General features: G+C 43.3%; 1 protein-coding gene across 4 annotated transcripts in view; it reads right to left on the reverse strand.

Annotated features, from left to right (window-relative positions):
• Positions 1–307: 307 nt before the first annotated feature.
• The window catches only part of BNC1 (basonuclin zinc finger protein 1), a 32956-nt gene continuing 13623 nt past the window's right edge, over positions 308–19640 (reverse strand). For 3 of the 4 annotated variants that reach the window (XM_004320202.4, XM_019945679.3, XM_019945681.2), the window contains exons 2-5: positions 11974–12073; positions 10679–10914; positions 6838–8684; positions 308–2591 (exon numbers count right to left, since the gene is read on the reverse strand). In XM_004320202.4, coding sequence (XP_004320250.3) covers positions 1907–2591; positions 6838–8684; positions 10679–10914; positions 11974–12073 — 2868 coding nt within the window. In that variant the 3' untranslated portion in view covers positions 308–1906. Of the gene's footprint in view, positions 2592–6837; positions 8685–10678; positions 10915–11973; positions 12098–19640 lie in introns of all 4 variants that reach the window. The other variant, XM_019945678.3, reaches the window with a different exon arrangement.

Genomic DNA, 19640 nt, shown 5'->3' on the forward strand with positions numbered 1-19640 from the left:
GCCATAAGACTTATCTTTGATAGCACAGATTTTTAAAAATCCCTGTATTTTCCTTGATAAGTGATACCTAGCCCCTCCTCCCAGTGAAGTAACCACTTGATTTCTTTGCAACTCATGAACCGCTGCAGTTCCTGTTAGGATGGGGCAGTAGTTACTGATTCCTGTCCACCAGACCTTCCCTGAGTGGTTAGATCTGTAAAATTCATGTGTGTGTGTGTGTGTGTGTGTGTGTGTGTGTGTGTGTGTATGATGATCACATGCGCTCACACAACACGCAGTATGTATGACAAAACTGCTTTGACAAAGGTTTGCCTTTTTAAACAAAAAGTGTGTCATATATTTTTATTAAATCATAGAAAACTCATTTGTATACAAATTTTTCCACTTTGGGGACAATGGAATATTAAACAGCTGGGTAACAAAACAGTTGAAAGATACATCTCACTTTAAGCAGAGACAAATTTTAAGTCATCACATTTATTTAAAAAAATGTTGAAATAATCAGTAACAGGTTATTGGCTTTTTTCACCTTTGGGTCAGAGGAATAGTATCTCTTATAAAGCCCCAATTCTCTTTAAGGATGCTTTTCATTACTCAAACCAACCATGAGTTTAAAAAGGTGATTAACTTGAAGTTTTAATACAAAATCAATTTCTTTTTCCCAACCATGGACTTTTAGGGTATTGTAAATGCTGAATTTCAGGACAGGGTCTCCTTTCACAGGACCTATTATGCTTCTTTTCTACAACAGCAAATGTGTATAATGGTACAGAATATATTTCAGAATAAGTTAAATATTAAGACATACAGTATGGCAATAATGTCCTACTTTTCTTTCTACCATGTAAATTCAAAAGTTCATCCTAATCTTACACATTTACAAAAGGGTGAAGACTGAGGGATCCAGTGATAATGAAAATGCACAACCACCATCAGGACCACATTCTCTAAACACTCTGGCTGAATATATACAAATGGTCCTGCCAGAATCATGCCTGCGTTTGTTCCACAGGGGATCTCAATGAACAGACGCTGAAGGTCACCAAACAAAAATGGGCAGTGGTTTTGCAGTTTAGGTTGTCACTTGTTCTGCTTTTGAGCAGAGACCCAGAGGTCACACTGTGACATGTCTGCACTCACCACAAACACTCACAGAACATAAACACAAATTAAATATTAGCAAACATTTTAAATTAAATTGAAGACCGCTATTTTTAAGTGCATGAAGTATTTCCCCCTAGCTTCTTAACGCGTGTTACAGAGCGAGAACTAAGATCCTGGGTAACATTTGTGTTCCTACGTATTGGAGGCCAACGTGCTTCCTTTGAGAACTCCCTGGAGTAACACATGAGATCTTCAGGGGGACAAAAGGCAATTCTCCAATCTAAATGGAGGGATAGTCTCAAACAGTCATTTTCCCAAACTCCAGTTTGGATTTCAGACTCATTAAAGCAGGAACTCAAAAATGTGATCTTTGGGAGTGGCTCCTGGTGTCACCCGTGGTGACAGTCTGTGTCCCAGGACACTCGACTGACCCTTAATACTACAAGCCTCACTTCAAGCTGCCCCCAGGTCCTGGGACCCTGCTGTCAACTTGCAGACCTGGAGCTCTCCCAGGGAATGTGTAAACAAATCTGGGGAAAACCACGTTTCTGCAAGTTTTTGTTATGTCAGTGGTAAACCTCCTGGGCTAAGAAAAATAATAGGAAACGCCACCCCAATGGCAACTTCTCACGAGGCTCGTCTTCTGCTCATCCTGCTGTCGAAGACTACGAAGTCAACTCAAATATTCTTTGCCTCGCTTGCCCCAAATGGTAACTAAACAGAGTTAGAAGCTTTTCTTTGGACTACCTGATTCCTGAATTACGACAAAGGCTTATCTGAGCAAACGTGGCCCACTACCTCGTTACTGGAGGTGACTTGGAGAGGAGGCTAGGCTTTTGTGCAGGTTGGGATTCTGGCTGTGTCTGTTTCGACTTCGAACAGACGAGAACATGGTGTTGCAGCCCGGGACTTTGCACTTGTGGAGCTGGCGGAGGTGCACAGTTTTGTAGTGAGCCCTGAAGGTCCCCTTATTACTGTACGTCTTTTGGCAGAGGTGACATGTTATGGGCAGCCCAGACGGCAGGCTGGCAAGGCTCTGGTCGGCCTTCTCCATCAGGACGCAGATGGGATAGTCATCCTCCCCGGGGACCAGGCTCGCCCCTTCACAGTTGCCGTCGCTGTCCTCCATGAGCACGGTGCCTTCCTCGCTTGCCCCGTCTGAGTCCCAGGAGGAATGGCTGCTACTCTCCGATTTCATGCTCGAGGTAGTACTCAAATCCAGGATGGTGCCCTCGCTTGGCAGACCGGAGGTGTAGCTCTCCAGGCCGGCGCTGTGGACTTGGGCTACTGGGTAAACCAGGCTGCCCATCCGACTCGTTCCCTTGAAGATGACAGATGTCGGGGAGGCTTGCTGTGTGAAAGCCACACCCTGACAGGCCTCCTTAGCCATATCTTTCAACAAGTAAGCTGCACGGAAATGGTCTTCACCGCTCTCCAACACTTCTTGAGTCAACACTTTTTGGTGGAGGTTTAGGTTTGAACTGTGTCTACAAGAGTGAAAAGACGGTTAGCAATGGGTTGGGCTGTTGTTTCTGGTGTGTTAAAGACAGCCTTCATTCTGAGTAGAGACGCTACGCAGATACCAGGAAAGCTTGTGGCATGAGAGAAGTGATACAGTGTGTGTGTGGTGGACACTGCCCACTGCCGTTCACCACCTGTCACAAGTTAGCATTTGACCAGAAAGGTCAACAGAATATGTAGTTCTCTTCAGTTTCCACGATCTGATTGACACGTAAGTTCTGGTACCTCATCTTTAGAGAATGGCTGGACTACTTCAGTTAGGCCAGTTCAACTGGGACACTGGAACCAGGAGATCCCAGAAGAAAACTGGTCACAGACAATAAGGAACTAAGCAGAGGACTTTATTTCAATGAAACCAGGAAATATTATCTTCTAGAGCTGCACTGTCCAGTATGACAGCTACTCATAAGTGTATGAGCTCCTGAAAGGTGGCTATGACATATACTGAAATGATAATATTTTGGATAGGCTGAGTGAAATAAAATATGTTACTAACACTTACTTCACTTGTTTCTTTTTACTTTTTTAATGTGGCTACCAGAAAATTTAAAATTTCCTATGTGGCTTGCATGGTGGTCTAGAGTATTTGCATACATACCCCCACGCAAGTTCTACAGGTGTGATAATCTGACTGGCTAGAAATTGTATGTGTGTGCATGAGTGTGTGTGTGGGGTGTGCACATGTGTGTGTGCTAAATTTAGTTCATATCTGCAACATTTCACTATATACCAGACAGAAATCTTGCAAATGCAGCACTGTGAGCACACTGCCAATCATCTACCCAATGATTACTCCTAAAGGGCAGATAATAAGTATCCATTATGACACATGCCTTTTACTCATAAGGTATCATTTGGATGTAACTTGTCAATCAATGTCAGCCTTGCTCAGAGATCCCCTAACTACTGATGAGCAAAAACACCCCTTACCAGAGGGTACAATCTTAAAGGTGATTGGAGATTATTCCAAACAGGGAAGATACCTCCCCCAACGCAGATCAGAAGGCATGCCAGGGTCAAACTGGGAAAAACACCCTCACCTAAATGACAAGGAATCAAATTTTCTCTTCTAAATCTCCAAGGACATATGGAAGGGGTGTTACTCATAAAATGTATCAAATTTACTTCTGAACTTCTTTTTAATCCTCTTATACATTCTTTTCTTGGGACATAATCAGAATTATACTCCCAGATCACCCACTTTGCAAGCAGCTCTTCTCAACTGCAACTCTGCCCTGTGATTATGTCAGCACCCTGGGTTGAAGGGGCAGGTATGTCTCGGCAGAAAACCAGACATTAGATTGACATACAGGTTCCAGTATACACAAGTGGTCCAAAAAAAACGTCTGACAAACACATTTACTGGAACACCTTGCACAGAAAGGTCCCTGATGCAACAAAGCAAACCTCTGGGCCCTTTGCTCAATCCTGAGGATCCCATGAACACCAAGAGCTAACATGTGGGAAGCCCTCTCTCCTCCTTAACCATCCTCAGAGGGTTAGATGCACTTCCCAAGGTGCCATGTCCCCTGAGACCAGTGAGTACCACAGCTTCAAAAACCCTGTGACCACGTGCCAGGCTTTCTGTTTCCAGGACTAATGCTGTGCCTACTGCCCAGGTCTGCATTTCTTCCCTTCAACCTCTACACCTCCCCCTCCAACTCTTCCCTCCCGTTTGTGACTATTTAGATAAGCTGAGACCAGTGGTTTTCAAATTGCGGTCTGGGTACCCCTAGTGGTCCCTGAGATCCTTTCAGGATGTCCCTCAAGTCAGACTCCTTTCATGATGATACTAAGACATTGTTTTCCCTTTTCAGGCTCATTCTCTCACTCGTGTAGAGTAGAGTTTTCCAGAGGCTACGTGACCTGTGATATTGCAACAGATTGAATGCAGAAGCTGGTGTGAGAACCCAGTCGTCTTCTACCAGACCAGACATTAAAGATATTTGCAAAATGTAAAACAAAGCCACTTCTCACTAAGTTTTTGATCCAGAAAATGTAGTTATTTTTCATAAAAATGTAACGGTAACGTATAATAGGTTTTTTAAGTGATGTGATACATATTTTTTCAATTTTAATTTCTAATACAGTAAATATTGATAGATATAAACCCAAATAGACAAAAGTTCTTGAGGGTCTTGAGGTTTTAAGAATTTGTAAAGGGGCTGTGAGACCAAAACTTCTGCAAGCTGCTGGATTAGACAGAACTCCTCTGGGAAACCATCCCTAACTTCTCAGAGAGTTTGGTTAGGCGCCCCCCCATGTGCCCGTAACAGAATACCCCCGCTTCTAGCAGCCACCACCTTCAGCTGTAATCACCTGCTTACTGCTCTGTCTTCCCCACTGGCCTTCGTGGGCAGGAACTGTGTCTAGAGCACCTAACACAGAAGGTTATTAACTATTTGTTGGCTAAGTATCCACAGTGCTGTCCTCGTCCCTTTGTGACGGGTCCTAGGAACTGCTGTTGGCAGTAGCAGTGGCTTGAAGAGAGGACATCAGTTATCATTACAGCCATGCAATTCTCATCTCTGACTCAGAAAAATGGTGGTGGGCCCGGGACTGCTCACAAAGTCCTGTTTAAAATAGTATCATTTTAATCACAGATTCTAGGGAAAATGCAGTCCAAGTCCTAGACTACTAGAATTAGTGGTTTACATTTAGAACGAAAGATGTTTTCCTGTGGTGGGGCAGGAGGTTTGCATCACAAAGAGGTTCCAAAATAAGAAAATGTTAAATATATGAAAAATAAATATAAATAGTATCTGAAATTCAATATGTCTTCTCATTTAGTAGACAAGGTAGGTCAGAACAGTATCATAAATACCAAGGATAACCTGACTGATATGACTATCTCTTCTTTATAACGACAGCTTATTCATGATCGAACACCCTTCTTGGAGGGTGGAGGAGGGGCACTGGCTCACTAATTTGGGTATCTTGGTGGTTTGGTGCAACATCCAGCAACAGAAACAGGAATTTTAACTAATATCACCCCTGCCGCATCCTCTCTGCTCAAGACACTGTGTGTGTTCTTAGGGGCCCTGTCCAGGAATGTGTGTGGGAGTCTATACATTTTCACCCTCTTAATAAATTAGGTGCTACAACTTGGACTGAGGCAATGGTGGTGTTGAGCTGCTCGAAGTCAAGCTTGTTTGAGCGAATGTAACATTTTGATATTCTGTGAACAATTTAGCATCCACAATGCTGCATTTCATCAGTGAGCTGGTTCTCTCCTTAAAGCCTCCTGGGGTCATCTTTTGGTAAGCTTCCTCTTCCCTTTACAGGCTGGGGAGGAAGGCGACCTGAAGAGTGGTTATGTGACTCAAGTTCATTAAGAAAAGCACAAGTAAGATAGTAACGCCAGTGCTGTGTCCCCAGAGCGATGAGAGATACTCTATAACCGGGCGCTCTGTACAAACAGTCTGACTCTGTGTGGTGGGGTCATGAAAACCCGGCACTGAAAGACTTCTCATCTTTGAACCATACATCACAGACACTGAAATAACCTGTTAATTGCCTTTACTCTTTGATATCTTAGTATTTCAAAAATCTTCAATCAGGCAGCTATTCTTCCTTTCAAAACAGTGGTTAAATAGAAATCGGAGAAAACGTTTCATTCTGTGGACTTCATAGTGTGAAATGAAAATCAGAGAAGTTTTCGGGAGCTACAATCCTAACTTTAAAAGCTCCCCCACTTCCTCCCCCTTTATTGTGTGAACTAGTTCATGACGCCTTATCCCAAACCCTTGGGGCCAGATGTTTCTGAATCCAGAATTTCTCAGGCTTTAAAAAGGCAGAATGATGCATATACTGTCATATCGTGGCAATGCCCCCATAATAAATCCATTAACATTTCTGTATGGAATATATAGTAAAAAAATCCACACAAAGGGAGATTTAAAAAGATTAAAATAGCCTCACATCATTTCAGGTCAGGTTTTGTGGCTAAATGAGTTTAAATTCTGGAATTGAAAATCCAGGAATCTGGATCTATAGAACACCGTTTCTCAATCTGTGGTCCCTGGAATAGCATCAGTGTCCCCTGGGAACTTAGCAATGCAAACTCTCACATCTCGTCCCAGACCAAGTGAAGCAGAAATTCTAGGGGGAGGGCTCAGAAGTCTGTTTTAACAACCCTCCAGGTGACTCAGAGGCATGCTAAAGTTTAAGAACCACTGCCTTGGAAGAAATGATTGCCACCAGACGTCTTACCTGTCTCTGCTCCTGCGGGAGGGGAATGTGGCCTTACAGCCTTCCAGCGTGCACGTGTGCGTTTCTTTGGCATGCATGTTCTTGTGATGCATCTTCACACCGCAAGCGTTTTTAAAAGTCTTCTTGCAGATGTCACACTGGAAGCGATTTTCCTCCTTCGGCCTCGCTAATGTGTGCTGACCTGAGTGCTCCAGCTCTTTGGAATCTTCAAAACAAGGAAAAGCCATCCCCCGGCTGGACAAAGCACTGAGGAGGCCCCCAGCCAGAAGGCGCTGCTGCAGCTTGACGTAGTCAGGAAAAGGGACACAGGGCTCCACCCCGGGGGTGAGGTGAGGTTCACGGCCACCATCCTCCCCGTCCCGTGGCACCACGGTCAGCACTGACTTCTGCTCAGTCTCCCTCTCCGAGTTGTATGTGGCCTGCTCGGGGGTTTGGCGGAGGGCTCCGCTGGACTCGATCGCCGGTTTGAGATGGCAGGGCCTCTCTCCTTCAGGACCAGGCTTCCCTAAGCTTCCCAGTGGGGCTCTGTCTGACCGGGGGCTGCAGGTCTCCAGCTCGTCTTCACTGACCACCTGCAGGGGCATGTCTTCATCTGAGCTGAGAGTGTGCCTCTTCTCATCCGCTATCTCCACAGCCTCCTTCTCTATTTTGATGGGCATACTGGACTTCCGCGATTTCTTCTTGGGCAGGGCATCGAATGGCATTTCGTTGGAAACCAGTTGTTCCGGGATTGAAGAGGACAGCAGAGGGAGGGAAGGTAGCATCCCAGGTGTGTTTGCTAGCTCAGCCGGGGTGGCCGGACTGCGGTAGAAAGGAAGGACCGGCTGGACCGTCTTCAGGTTGGGAAAAAGCACTCCGTTTTGGCCAATGCTTGGGAAGGCTGGCTGGCTCCGGGAATCCTCCCCTGAACCAGCGTAGCCAGGGAAAGGTCGACAGTCTGGAGAAGTCACCCTGAAACCGGGGCGCTTATAGCTCTCAGAGGCAGCCAGGTTCAGGCTGTTCCTCAGGTCTTTGTCCCTGTTGTTTCTGTTCATTGGCATGTGCAGCCGGGGGTTGGGGTTGGCGCTGTGGCGGTTCCGGCTCCTCAGGGAGCTGAACACCATGTTACAGCCTTCGATGGTGCACTTATGCTTGATCTTCAGGTGGACGGCATTGTAGTGGATCTTGAGGGTGCCTTTGTCGTAGAAGGTCTTCTCACACGCTGTACAGAACACCCGGCCCTTCTTTGTGCCGAGGCTGTTCCTCTCGGACTTCACTTTGCCCTCTGGGGACAACTGTGTCCTTTCGAGCTTTGTGATGATGTTGTATGAGCTGGAGTCACTTAAATGGGCACTGTCTTCCTTTGTAGTAACAGGACCTGGACAGTTTAGACACTGCTCTTTTTCAACCTGAAATGGGGTGGAACTGGAAGTTAAGAAGCTGCTGTTGGGGAAGGGTCCGTGGATTTCCTGTTTGGGGTCCTGACTTTGGTCCTGACCCTGCTCCAGCACATATGGTTCGGGCACTGACCCTATCAGTGCGGGAGGCACGGGGTTGAAGAACTGGAAGGGCAGCATGAAGGTCATGTTGTTTATGAGGTTCTCAAAGGGGTGTATACTGCCGGGGTTTCCATTGTCTACAGGAGGGGGGAGGCTGCCACTCCGGTGGCTGCAGCTCTCGATGAAAGCCCTGATATCTACGTTCGCCGTGGAGGGCGGGATGATGATAGACTGCTCTTCCTTCTCTTGAATTACCATGAGCTCAACGATAGACTTGGTCTCTCCAAAACGAAGAAACTGCTGCAAGGTGGCCAGCTCTTCCTCACTGGTCATGATGCTCCAGTGATCCAACACCTTTCCTGATGCATCCTAAACCCAAACCAGAATTAAGAAGGGCAATTAATTGACTATTCCTTACCCTTTTCTCTAAGAAAGGAACCACGTGTGTGGTCAGGGCCTCCACCAGCACCACACAGCACTTTTGTACATATTAGAAAAAGACACCCCTGTGAGCACAAGGCTTGACGAGTTCAGCCCTCGCTCACCCCACTGTCCTAGGACAGAAACTCTGTGCAGAAAATAAACTGCACAAAGGTAAGCAGTGGTCCAGAAGAGAGAAATAAAATATCACTCAAGCCTAAGGGAAGTTTGGTGATTATTTTCCATCTTATTTCAAACCAATTGGTTGTCTTGCATCAGGCATAATTTTCCTCCACTAAAATTAAAATATGTATCATTTGAACAATAGTAGCTTCTTTATCTAAAGAGTATAGATGAGGCAATCAGGCCTAGATATAGTTCAAGTATTTATTCGCTGCAAGTTTAATAATCTTTCCTAAGCAACTAACATTGAAAAACAAATGAAACTGTATTGATCTATTGCCTATGTTCACAAGGCAGAGCTGTAATTACACTGGAGTGTTGGAGATCTTTCAAACTCTAGCAAGGCCTAACTTTTCCCAAAACTACAATAAATATTTTATCACAGAACATGTATTTGATGGCCTACTGAGATTTTTCACAGTGCATGTAAGAGTTCTGAAGATGATGAGGAATGTAACATCATAAATTTTTCATGCACTAGAGGTTCAAGGTAATTGATTCCATATTTTTAATCCTAACACTAGAAAGCAAGATTATTAGGATCATTAAATATTGATCTATGTCATAATGTAAGATCATAATGCTGCTCTACATAAAAGGTGGTTTCTAGCCTGCTGGGGGTCCTGCACTCGAGGTGAGCAAACATGTTTCCAGAGGAAGACTGGAGGCATTGTCAGAGTTCGAAAGAAGTGGGTTCAAATTCTCAGTCTGCTGCATACAAGCTGAGTGACTTCAGCAAGATTTAGAAGCACTCAGTCTCTGGTTTTCCAACTGGAAAATGGGGATAATCTACCTACCTTGTGAGATTACTGGAAGAGGGTCTAAGTCAATAAATGGCTGTTATTAGTGTTTGTTTCAGGGTTATGGCCCAGCTGAGTTAGACTGAAGTGTATGTTAGTCTTGGAAATAACATTCATCCACCCATTTCGTTGAAATTTTTATCAAAGTTAGCTGACATTTTCTAGTGTAGTGACAAGAAATAAAATGTTGTAGCTGTTTCATATGTCAGAGAAATGATAGAATTCACACCAGGGAATATGTTCTTTGCTGTTGAAACACCTTGATAGCCTCTCTGGATAGGAAGCATAAGGCCTACCCCCCACAGTATGGTACAGAAAAAGAGGTACAACACTCTGCAAAGGAAAGAGATGAGAGAAGGGCCGAAAGGCATGGAATGATGGAGAGACGTAGAGAAAATGCGAGGAGGCCAAAAGGAACTGGAGAGGCAGAGAGAGAATGAGCCAGAGCATGCAAAGAGAAATATCACAAGGTGATGGAGCCTGGGAAGGAAAATTGGCAGTAGGATGGATGGCAGAGGGCTTTAAAGAACAGGAAGGTGTGGCATGAAATTGTAACTGTTTGCTGTGCGGTTCTGCAATGTAAGTTCCCTTCCTCAACCCCAAACTCTCAGTAAAATCTGAAACATGATGTCTTGTGTCAGTAAATAGTTTGAGGATAATAAAAGAAACGGAGGCATCACCAAGGATGGGGCAAATGGCTGACTGTGGAAGAGCTGGCTGAGTGAAACCTAAAGCAGAGAATATGTAATGCTCCCGCATCCTCAAGTCTTACAGATACCTTGAGGAAAGGCACTGGATTTCACCCAGCACATGAGGTAGCACCTAAGACATTAGAAATAACTATGAAAGGGAAGGATGACTACCAATGGCTGTAGCACTGTAGGCAACGGGGTTACATCAGTTCCAAGGACACGAGCTTCGGAAGACATTCTAGGAGAACAGTGCCCACGGTCCCCATACCTGCAGCACGTATCCACGGATGTAATCCTGGAGGGTCCAGTCCAAGGCATGGAGGATCTGGAGGACCTCATCTTGCTTCAACACACTGAAGAGCCGGTCCAGTAGGATTTTCAGGCGAACAGGGATGGCCTGGGTCCCATACAGCATGAGGCTGCTAATATCAAACACCACGTTGGACTGGACAATCTCCACCTGGCTTGTTGGATACACGGGGGGAATCCTTAGCTTACTTAGAGCTGAAAAAGTGAATTGAAGAAATATCGTTTTTCAAGATTCTACTTTTAAGAGAAACAGTGCACAGAAGTAGGTTAGCGCTAACTCTCAGTTATTCGTTCCAGTAGAAAAACCACAAATACGCAAACAATTAATAATCTTAATAGCTATCTGGCTCCAAGTTATTCTCAGGAAATTCTAAAATGAAATGGACTAGCCTGAGAGGCTTCTTTTCTCCCTTTCCTGTGGCGTGCCTAAGGAGTAAAACAGCCGCAAGTAGGGACCGTGCACGGAAAACAGGTAAAAACGAAGGCGGCAGGTGCATAATCAAGAGGATGGAAAACCAGGAGGCACGGGGTCTGGGGAAGAACCTGGACTTGGAAATCCAACAGATCTGGGTTGGAGCCCTGGTCTGCCACTATCTAGTTGTTGGGCTGGGCAAGTTAAGCCACTGAACTCCATGCTGTCCAATGCAACAGTCATCAGTCACAGATGGCTATTCAAATTTAGATTTAAATTAACATAAAATAAAACTAAAAATTCAGTTCACCAGTTGTGCTAGTCACATTTCAAGTACTTGTAGCCACATGTGGCTAGTGTAGGGCTGTCAGGTACAGCAAATAAAAAAACAAATAAAAATTAAACTTGAATATACATTTCAGATAAAAAATGAATAAGTGGTATACACTTAAACCAAAAATAGTCTTTGGGATATACTTAGGCTAAAAAATTATGTATAGTTTAACTGAAATTCAAATTCAACTGAGCATTCTGTTTTTCCATCTAGCAGCCCTGGGTTACAGGCTACTATATCAGACAGCACAGAGCATTTCTACTGTTGCAGAATGACAGCCCTGAAGCACCATTTTCTACATCTTTAGAAGGGGGTTGATAAACACTTAACATATAGAGTTGTTAAGATTCAAAGAGATAACATATATAAAGCTCTTAGGCTGTTACCTGGCACATAGCAGTAACTTACAAATGTTAGCTGTCATTCTTAGATATTAAATCTGTTCCTGAATAACTAAGTTATTTAAAGGGAACACTAAAGACCAAGAGACGGGGCAAAATAAAGTTACCGTGGGCCACCCATCCATGTCTGCACTGCTCACACTGACGGTGGTGTATTTTCCCTGGTTTGAAGCTTTGGCAACTACAGTTCAGAGTACAGCCGATGGCCTGCAGAAGAGAACACAGGGATACCTGGCATGTTAGTGAGGCGTGGAACACACATCACATTTACATAACAAAACACACTCCTCCACTGAGCAACGTTCTTTGAGTGATGTGTGCCCACTCTGTGCCAGGCCCAGACCTGTAGAGTGTATCCTGGAAAGCGGGGAAGCTGGCCCCAGACCTGGAGACGGTGAACATGCTACACAGATGTTCTGCATGCGAGAATGGGCTAAAATCCCAGAACTCTTTATAAGAAAGGATTACAGGTGGGAAGGAAACATCTTGCTTGTTATTAAGGACACAGAAAGGGTGAAGAAGAGTCACATTCTCACTGAATCTCTAAGTTGACCAGAATAGCAACCCTGAAAGGTATACACCAGCTACCCTGATGCAAGTAAATAGGAGAGCGATCAGAACTGAGAGTAACACATGTGTGTAATTCGTTACCCCCCAAAATGAGGCAGAGGCTGAATATCAAGACAGATTTGAGGACATGCAATGGCTGACCACACTGACGATGATTCCCCGACCCCGCTCACTGGACTGTGTGACTAACAGACGCACACAGGCTGGACAAGCCCTGCATCGATGCCCAGGCGCAGGTCGAAGTGTCGGGTGTGGTGTGGGGGTGTGGAGTGTGCAAACACACAACTGAAACTGAAACTAGAGATGTACGTGACAACAAAGTTCTAGTATTAAGAACAAAGCTTCACGTGTATTTTTTTTTTTTTTTTTTTTTTTTTTTGGTACGCGGGCCTCTCACTGTTGTGGCCTCTCCCGTTGCGGAGCACAGGCTCTGGACGCGCAGGCTCAGTGGCCATGGCTCATGGGCCCAGCCGCTCCGCGGCATGTGGGATCCTCCCGGACCGGGGCACGAACCCGTGTCCCCCGCATCAGCAGGTGGACTCTCAACCACTGCGCCACCAGGGAAGCCCACTTCACGTGCATTTTTAAGATGAATTTCTCAAAAGGGGATAGAGGCCTGAGGAACGTAATCTATTATTAAAGAGAAAAAGCTCTCACAGGAGCTCTCTCAGTGATATTCCTGGGAAGCACCACTGTGTGGAATCTGTATGATTCAAGAGAGCTTTAACACTGGGGAGTGTCTCTGTGTTTGGAGGGGATGAAAGAGCCCTATGACTGTGGGTTTAAACCCTCCATGTGACAATTAAGGGACTATGTGGCCTTGGGTGGGGACAGGGAAGAGGAGAATCTGGCCTAGGACACTTTAAGGAGTATATAACTAGTCCTCACTCAAAAATCAGTTGCTGCTGGGATTGTAAAATGGTGCAGCCACTTTGGAAAACCGTCTGGCTGATCCTCACAAACACAGTTACTATACAACCAAGCAATTCCACTCCTAGGTATAAGCCCAAGAGAACTGAAGACATACGTCCACGCAAACTTGTACCCGAACTTTAAATAATCGGCATTATTTATATTAGCCCCGAAGTGGAAACAACCTCAATATTGATCAGCTGATGAATGGATAAACAAAATGTGGTATGTCCATACAATGGGATATCACTAGGCCATAAGAATGAAGTACTGACACCTGCTAAAACATGGGTGAACTCTGAAAATATTATGCTAATGAAAGAAGCCAAGTACAAACAGTCACAGGTGGAATGATTCCATTTATGTGAACTGTCAAGGACAGGCCAATCCACAGAGGCACAGAGCAGACTAGTGGTTACCGGGGTCGTGGGGAGCAGGTAGGGATGAGGAGTGACTGCTAATGGGTGGTAGTGGGGGGAAAGGGTTATCTTTTTTGTTTGTTTTCATCTTTTTAAAAAATTAATTAATTAATTAATTTTTGGCCGCGTTGGGTCTTTGTGTCTGTGGGCGGGCTTTCTCTAGTGGCGGCCAGTGGGGGCTACTCTTCGTTGCAGTGCGTGGGATATACTCCTTGGAGCAGAACTGCTGGATCATATAGTAACTCTATGTTTAACTTTTTGAGAAAAATCCCAAACTGTTTTTCAAAGTTTATATTCCTACCAGCAGTCTATGAGGGCTCTGATTTCTCCACATCCCCACCAACACTAGTTGCTGTTTGCCTTTTCTACTGTAGTTATCCTACTGGGCATAAGTGGTATCTCACTGTGGTTTTGATTTCATTTCCCTGACGGCTAATGGTGTTCAGCATCTTTTCATGTGCTTGACGGCCATCTGTATGTCTGTTCAGATCTGTTGCCCAGTTTTAAATTGGGTTGTCTTTTTAGCATTGAGTCATAAGAGTTCTTTATATACTCTAGGTACAAGCCCCTTACCAGATGTACGATTTGCAAATATTTTCTCCAATCCTTGGCTTATCCTTTCACTTTCTTCACAGTACCCTTTGAAACACAGATAGTTTAAATTCTGACCAGAGTTTCTTTTTTTTTTTTTTTTTTTGCGGTACGTGGGCCTCTCACTGCCGTGGCCTCTCTCTTTGCGGAGCACAGCCTCCGGACGCACAGGCTCAGCGGCCGTGGCTCACGGGCCCAACTGCTCCGCGGCATGTGGGATCTTCCCGGACCGGGGCACGAACCTGTGTCCCCTGCATTGGCAGGCGGACTCTCAACCACTGCGCCACCAGGGGAGCCCCAGAGTTTCTTTCTGAGGTGATGAAAATGTTCTAAAATCAGGTAGTAGTGATGGTTGCACAACTCAATGAATACAGTGAAACCACTCAGTTGTATACTTTATAAGGGTGAATTTTATGGTATGTGAATTATATTTTGATAAAAATATTATTTTAAAAAATCAGTCCACTATACTCCTATTAGAATGGCCAAAATCCAGAACACTGATAGCATCAAATGATTGTGAGGATGTGGAGCAACAGAAATCTCATTCATTGCTGATGAGAAGGCAAAATAGTAATAAAGCTACTTTGGAAGACAGTTTGGTGGTTTCTTATAAAACTAAGCACACTCTTACCGTACAATCCAGTAACTGCACTCTTTGGTATTTACCCAAAGAAGCTGAAAACTTATGCCCACACAAAACCTGCACATGGATGTTTATAGCAGCTTTATTCATAATTTCTAAGACTTGGAAGTAAACAAGATGTCCTTTAGTTGGCAAATAGATAAACTGTGGTACACCCAAACAACAGAATATTATTCAGCACAAAAAAGACATGAGCTATAAAGCCATGAAAGGACATGGAGGAAATGTAAATGCATATTATTAAGTGAAAGAAGCCACTGAAAAGGCTACATACTGCATGATTCCAACTTTAAAACATTCTGGAAAAGGGAAAACTATGGAGACAGTAAAAAGATCAGTGGTTGCCAGGGGGTTGGCAAGGGTTGGGGAATGAACAGGAAGAACACAGAGGATTTTTAGGGCAGTGAAAATACTCTGTATGATACTATAATGATAGATACTTGTCATTGTACATTTTTCCAAACCCATAGGGTGTACAACACCAAGAGTGAACTCTAAGGTTAAACCATGGATTTGGGGTGATTATGATGTGTCAAATGTTGGTTCATCAATTATAACAAATGTACCCTCCGGTGAGGGACGTTGAAAATAGGGGAGGCTATGACTACGTGGAGGTAGGGGATATATGGGAAATCCTTGTACTTTCCTTTCAATTTTTCTATGGATCTAAAAGTATTCTAAAAAAATAAAGTCTTTTAAAAAACCCGTGACCTTCCTCAAATACAGGTTAAACTTTACATGATTTGACCGTTATCTACAATTTCTTTTGGATTACAACGGGCCTGAACAGAACAACTAGACAGAGATTTTCAGGTGAAGGAATAGGGCTGTTTATAACTGAGGTGTACAGCAGACAGCAACAGTGTTACCGAATCCCTTCAACAGGCTATCAAAAAACAGGAAATATGCGTAAAAGGGTTTTGCTCTTTGTAAAGTCATAGAATATAACATAAAGAACTCCAGATGATCAGAACAGTCTCTCACTCTAATAATGAATACATTCTCATCTGGGGTATACCATCCCCAAAGGGTGAAAACTATTCCATTCTTTTTATGTATAGAGCACACATATACATACATAAACAGATATATAGTATATGGTGTGAAACTAAAATTTCATTGTGGTAGGCACAATTAGAAAAAAATTTCTAAAGTCTCCTTAGATGCGTGTGGGGGGGGTGAATAATGAAAAATAAGATCAAGAAATATTGCTCTAATGACAGAAATTATTTTACTTTTTGGTTATATAGTTTCTACTTGTGTACACATACACAAATGTATTATTGATAAATATACAAACACACACATCTATATACCTGCACACATAATTATATAGTTATCTTGACTGGAAGTTAAAGGATAAAAATGAGTAATGGTTTAGTTTCTACTACACAGTCAAAATTTAAGAGTGTCATTACCTCAGTTTGCAGCATTCCTATGTTGTCCAGCTTCTAAACTTCCCTGCGACTCCCTGAATGTCAGCTCACAGGCAAACCAATCATCTATACTCTCAATAGCTACCAGCACACTTAGTACTAAACCTCTGAAATATTTCACCACCTACATTCTACAAATATGACTGTTTTAATGGAAATTTTTAAAAGAAGAAAAGTTCTTATTTTGGATTATGTCCCTCAAGATGCTATTCATTCTTTAAAAACAAGGTATTGGAACTATATAAAGTGAATTCACATTTTATTTACTTGGAAAATAGGACCTGCCTGAATTAGAGAAAGATGTCCTTGAGCACATACTTCCTTCACTCCCTAAAGAGTCTGCTCAGAAGGCTGACTCATGGGAAGCCCCCAGGAAACTCTGAGTGACACTATCTCAGGCCCAGCACAGTGAAACTACAGAGGGAACAATTCCAAGCACATTTCATAGCCTAAGGTTGAAACTCATTTTTTTCTGCATCTCTTGACACCAACTCAGGGTTTCTCAACGTCAGCATTATAGACATTTTGAGCTGGATAATTATTTGTGGTGGGCGCTGTCCTGTGCGTTGTAGGATGTCGAGCAGCGTCCCTGGCTTCTACCCACCAGGTGCCACAGTAACACCTCCCTTCCCCAGCTGTGAAAGCCAAAATGTTTCCAGACATTGTCAAATGCCCCTAGGGGCAAAACTGCCCCCAGTTGACACTCCCTGATCTAACCTGACTATTCACAGTTATAGCAGCTTCTAGTTTGCAGACTGAATTTTAAGCAGTTTTATCTGTAATTCCAATGTATGAATGCTGCTTTATAAGAAACATTCATGTGGTTCTATATGAACCTGTTTGAATAAGGCTTAATAAAGCTCATTAAACATCTATGGAAATAAATCTCAGAAGAATTATTTATGAACTAAAAATGCTAATTACAGTGTCTAAGAAAACTTCCAATATTAAAGCCCTTGGGTTTTTTCCACCCATCTCAGAATCCCACGATGTAGTAAAATTATAGCACCATTATCTACAGACAAATTAAAACTTCTAAGATGAAATCAAATCAAAAATTCTAATTACAGGACAAAAAGTACTCATGTAAATCAATAATGGAAAACTCTTAAAACTTACATCCTTTCTTTCAGAATCCTGATACTTGTTCCATTCTTCAGAAACATAAGACAGATAGATGTTTACAACATTCCGAACTCATCAAGACGTGATTATTGCTTTTTACGCACTCATTTTAATCAGACTATTTCCGAGTTGTTATTAATCACTTTGATGTGCTACAAATCAACATTCAAAATTCTGGTTTGCTTTTTTGTAACTATCATTTGCTCATTCATTCACCCAAAAATTACGAACACACCTAGTATAGGATGGATGATTTGGTTATTTTCAGTTTTGGGATGGAAAGTTATGACCTAGATTTTAGGTAGATTTGAGGGTCCCACTTCCTCTCCCAGATACCCTCTACCTTCAGCTTGGGGAGATGCTGCCATGCGCCTTTTGTCAGTAGATGCTGACTTGAACTCCTAGCAGTGGCCAGTGCAGGCACACAGTGGGGCAGATGCACAGACATCCACTGCTAGACAGTGCAGGCCTTTGATGGGATTTGAATTATTGAGCTTGAGAGTAAAAACTGTCCACTTCAAAGCTGTTTTCATCTCTAGTACATGCAAACACTTTCATATCACTGAAGATAAATTCAGGGGGATACTCTTGGGGGACCAGACGGAAGTGGGGAGGAGAAAAATCATAGAGGACTTTTGGGATTTCCAGATTCATGGTATTGACCCTTTGAGGGGAGTCATTTGCGATCTGGCTCAGGAACAAAACTGAACTGCATACCAGCCAGACAACTTTGTAGGGTTAAGTTACTTAGTCCGCCTTGTCCAACAGTAGCCACTAGCCACATGTGGCTACCTAATTAAAATAAAATAAAATAAAATAAAATAAAAAATTCAGTTCTTTGGTCACTTAGTCATATTTCAAGTGCTTGGGAGCCACATGTGGCTAGTGGCTATTGCACAGGACAGCAGAGAGGAGAACATTTCCGTCATCACACAAAATTCTACTGGGTAGTTCTGAGTCCAAAGGCGAGACTAGCTATTCTTCCAGCATCTGCCCTTCCACATGGTGGCATTCGGATGTAATAGGTGATCACATTCAATCCTCACTACATCACTGTGAGGAGGGAATTATTCTCAGGAAACAAACTTACGGAAGATTGTTAATTTGCCCAAGGTTACATAGTTTACTGATTGCTTATTTATTACATGTGAGGCACTGCAGTAAGCAGTACCTATGTGTTATCTCATTTCTTACCACCACCCCGTTGTATAGATGAGGAAGCTAGGAACTTATAGGCTACTTGAGGGTGGTCTCAAATCTGGATATTGAGCATAGATTACATCTTGAATTATCAGTACCTGGTACTAACTGCACTTATATTTATGGTTTCATTTAATCTTGACAGAAACTATAAGGATATTAAAGTTCCACATGGTAAAGAAACCCCATTCCCTGAATACATATTTACTGAGTGTTTATGATCTAAACTCTGGGGGCTAAAGTGTTGAATGAGAATGATGAGGTCCCTGCCCTCAAGGAACTTATATTCTACAAGAGAGAGACAGAATAAACAAGTAAACAAACAATACCTTTTCAGAATAAGGTAAGTGCTATTGAAGAAATAAGCAGAAAGCTTTGCTAGCAATTTTACTGGGTGGCATGGAGAGGCAGGAGTAGTGGTAAGTGCCTTTTAGACAGGGTCATCATCAAAGGCTTTTGAGGAGGTGACACTTGAACTGAGTCCTAAGGCATGGCAAGGAGCCAGTGAAGTACTGGAGATTGAAGGAGTGTTTCGGGCACATCAAGTGCAAAGGCTCTGAGGCATAAAAGAGGTTGGAAGTGCTCAGGGAACAGAAAGGGGACCAGGGTAGCTGGAGTGGAGTTAGTAAGGTTAATGGTAGAAAATGAGGGTCAGAAAGGTGACACAGACCACTGTGCATAGGATCTTGTGGGGCAGGCCAAGGAGTATGGTTTTGTCCTAAGTCTAACAGTGAGCCTTTGAAAAAAGTACGAAACTAATATGATTTGCCTGTTAAAATGACACCTCTGGAGGCAGAGCTGGGGAGCCTAAACTCCTTCCCCCTCATCACACTGAGCATCTTTCACTGAGAGGTAGTACAATCTATGATTGTCCT

This window comes from Tursiops truncatus, chromosome 2, assembly GCF_011762595.2.
Source record: "Tursiops truncatus isolate mTurTru1 chromosome 2, mTurTru1.mat.Y, whole genome shotgun sequence".
In the NCBI taxonomy this organism is placed as follows: Eukaryota; Metazoa; Chordata; class Mammalia; order Artiodactyla; family Delphinidae; genus Tursiops; species Tursiops truncatus.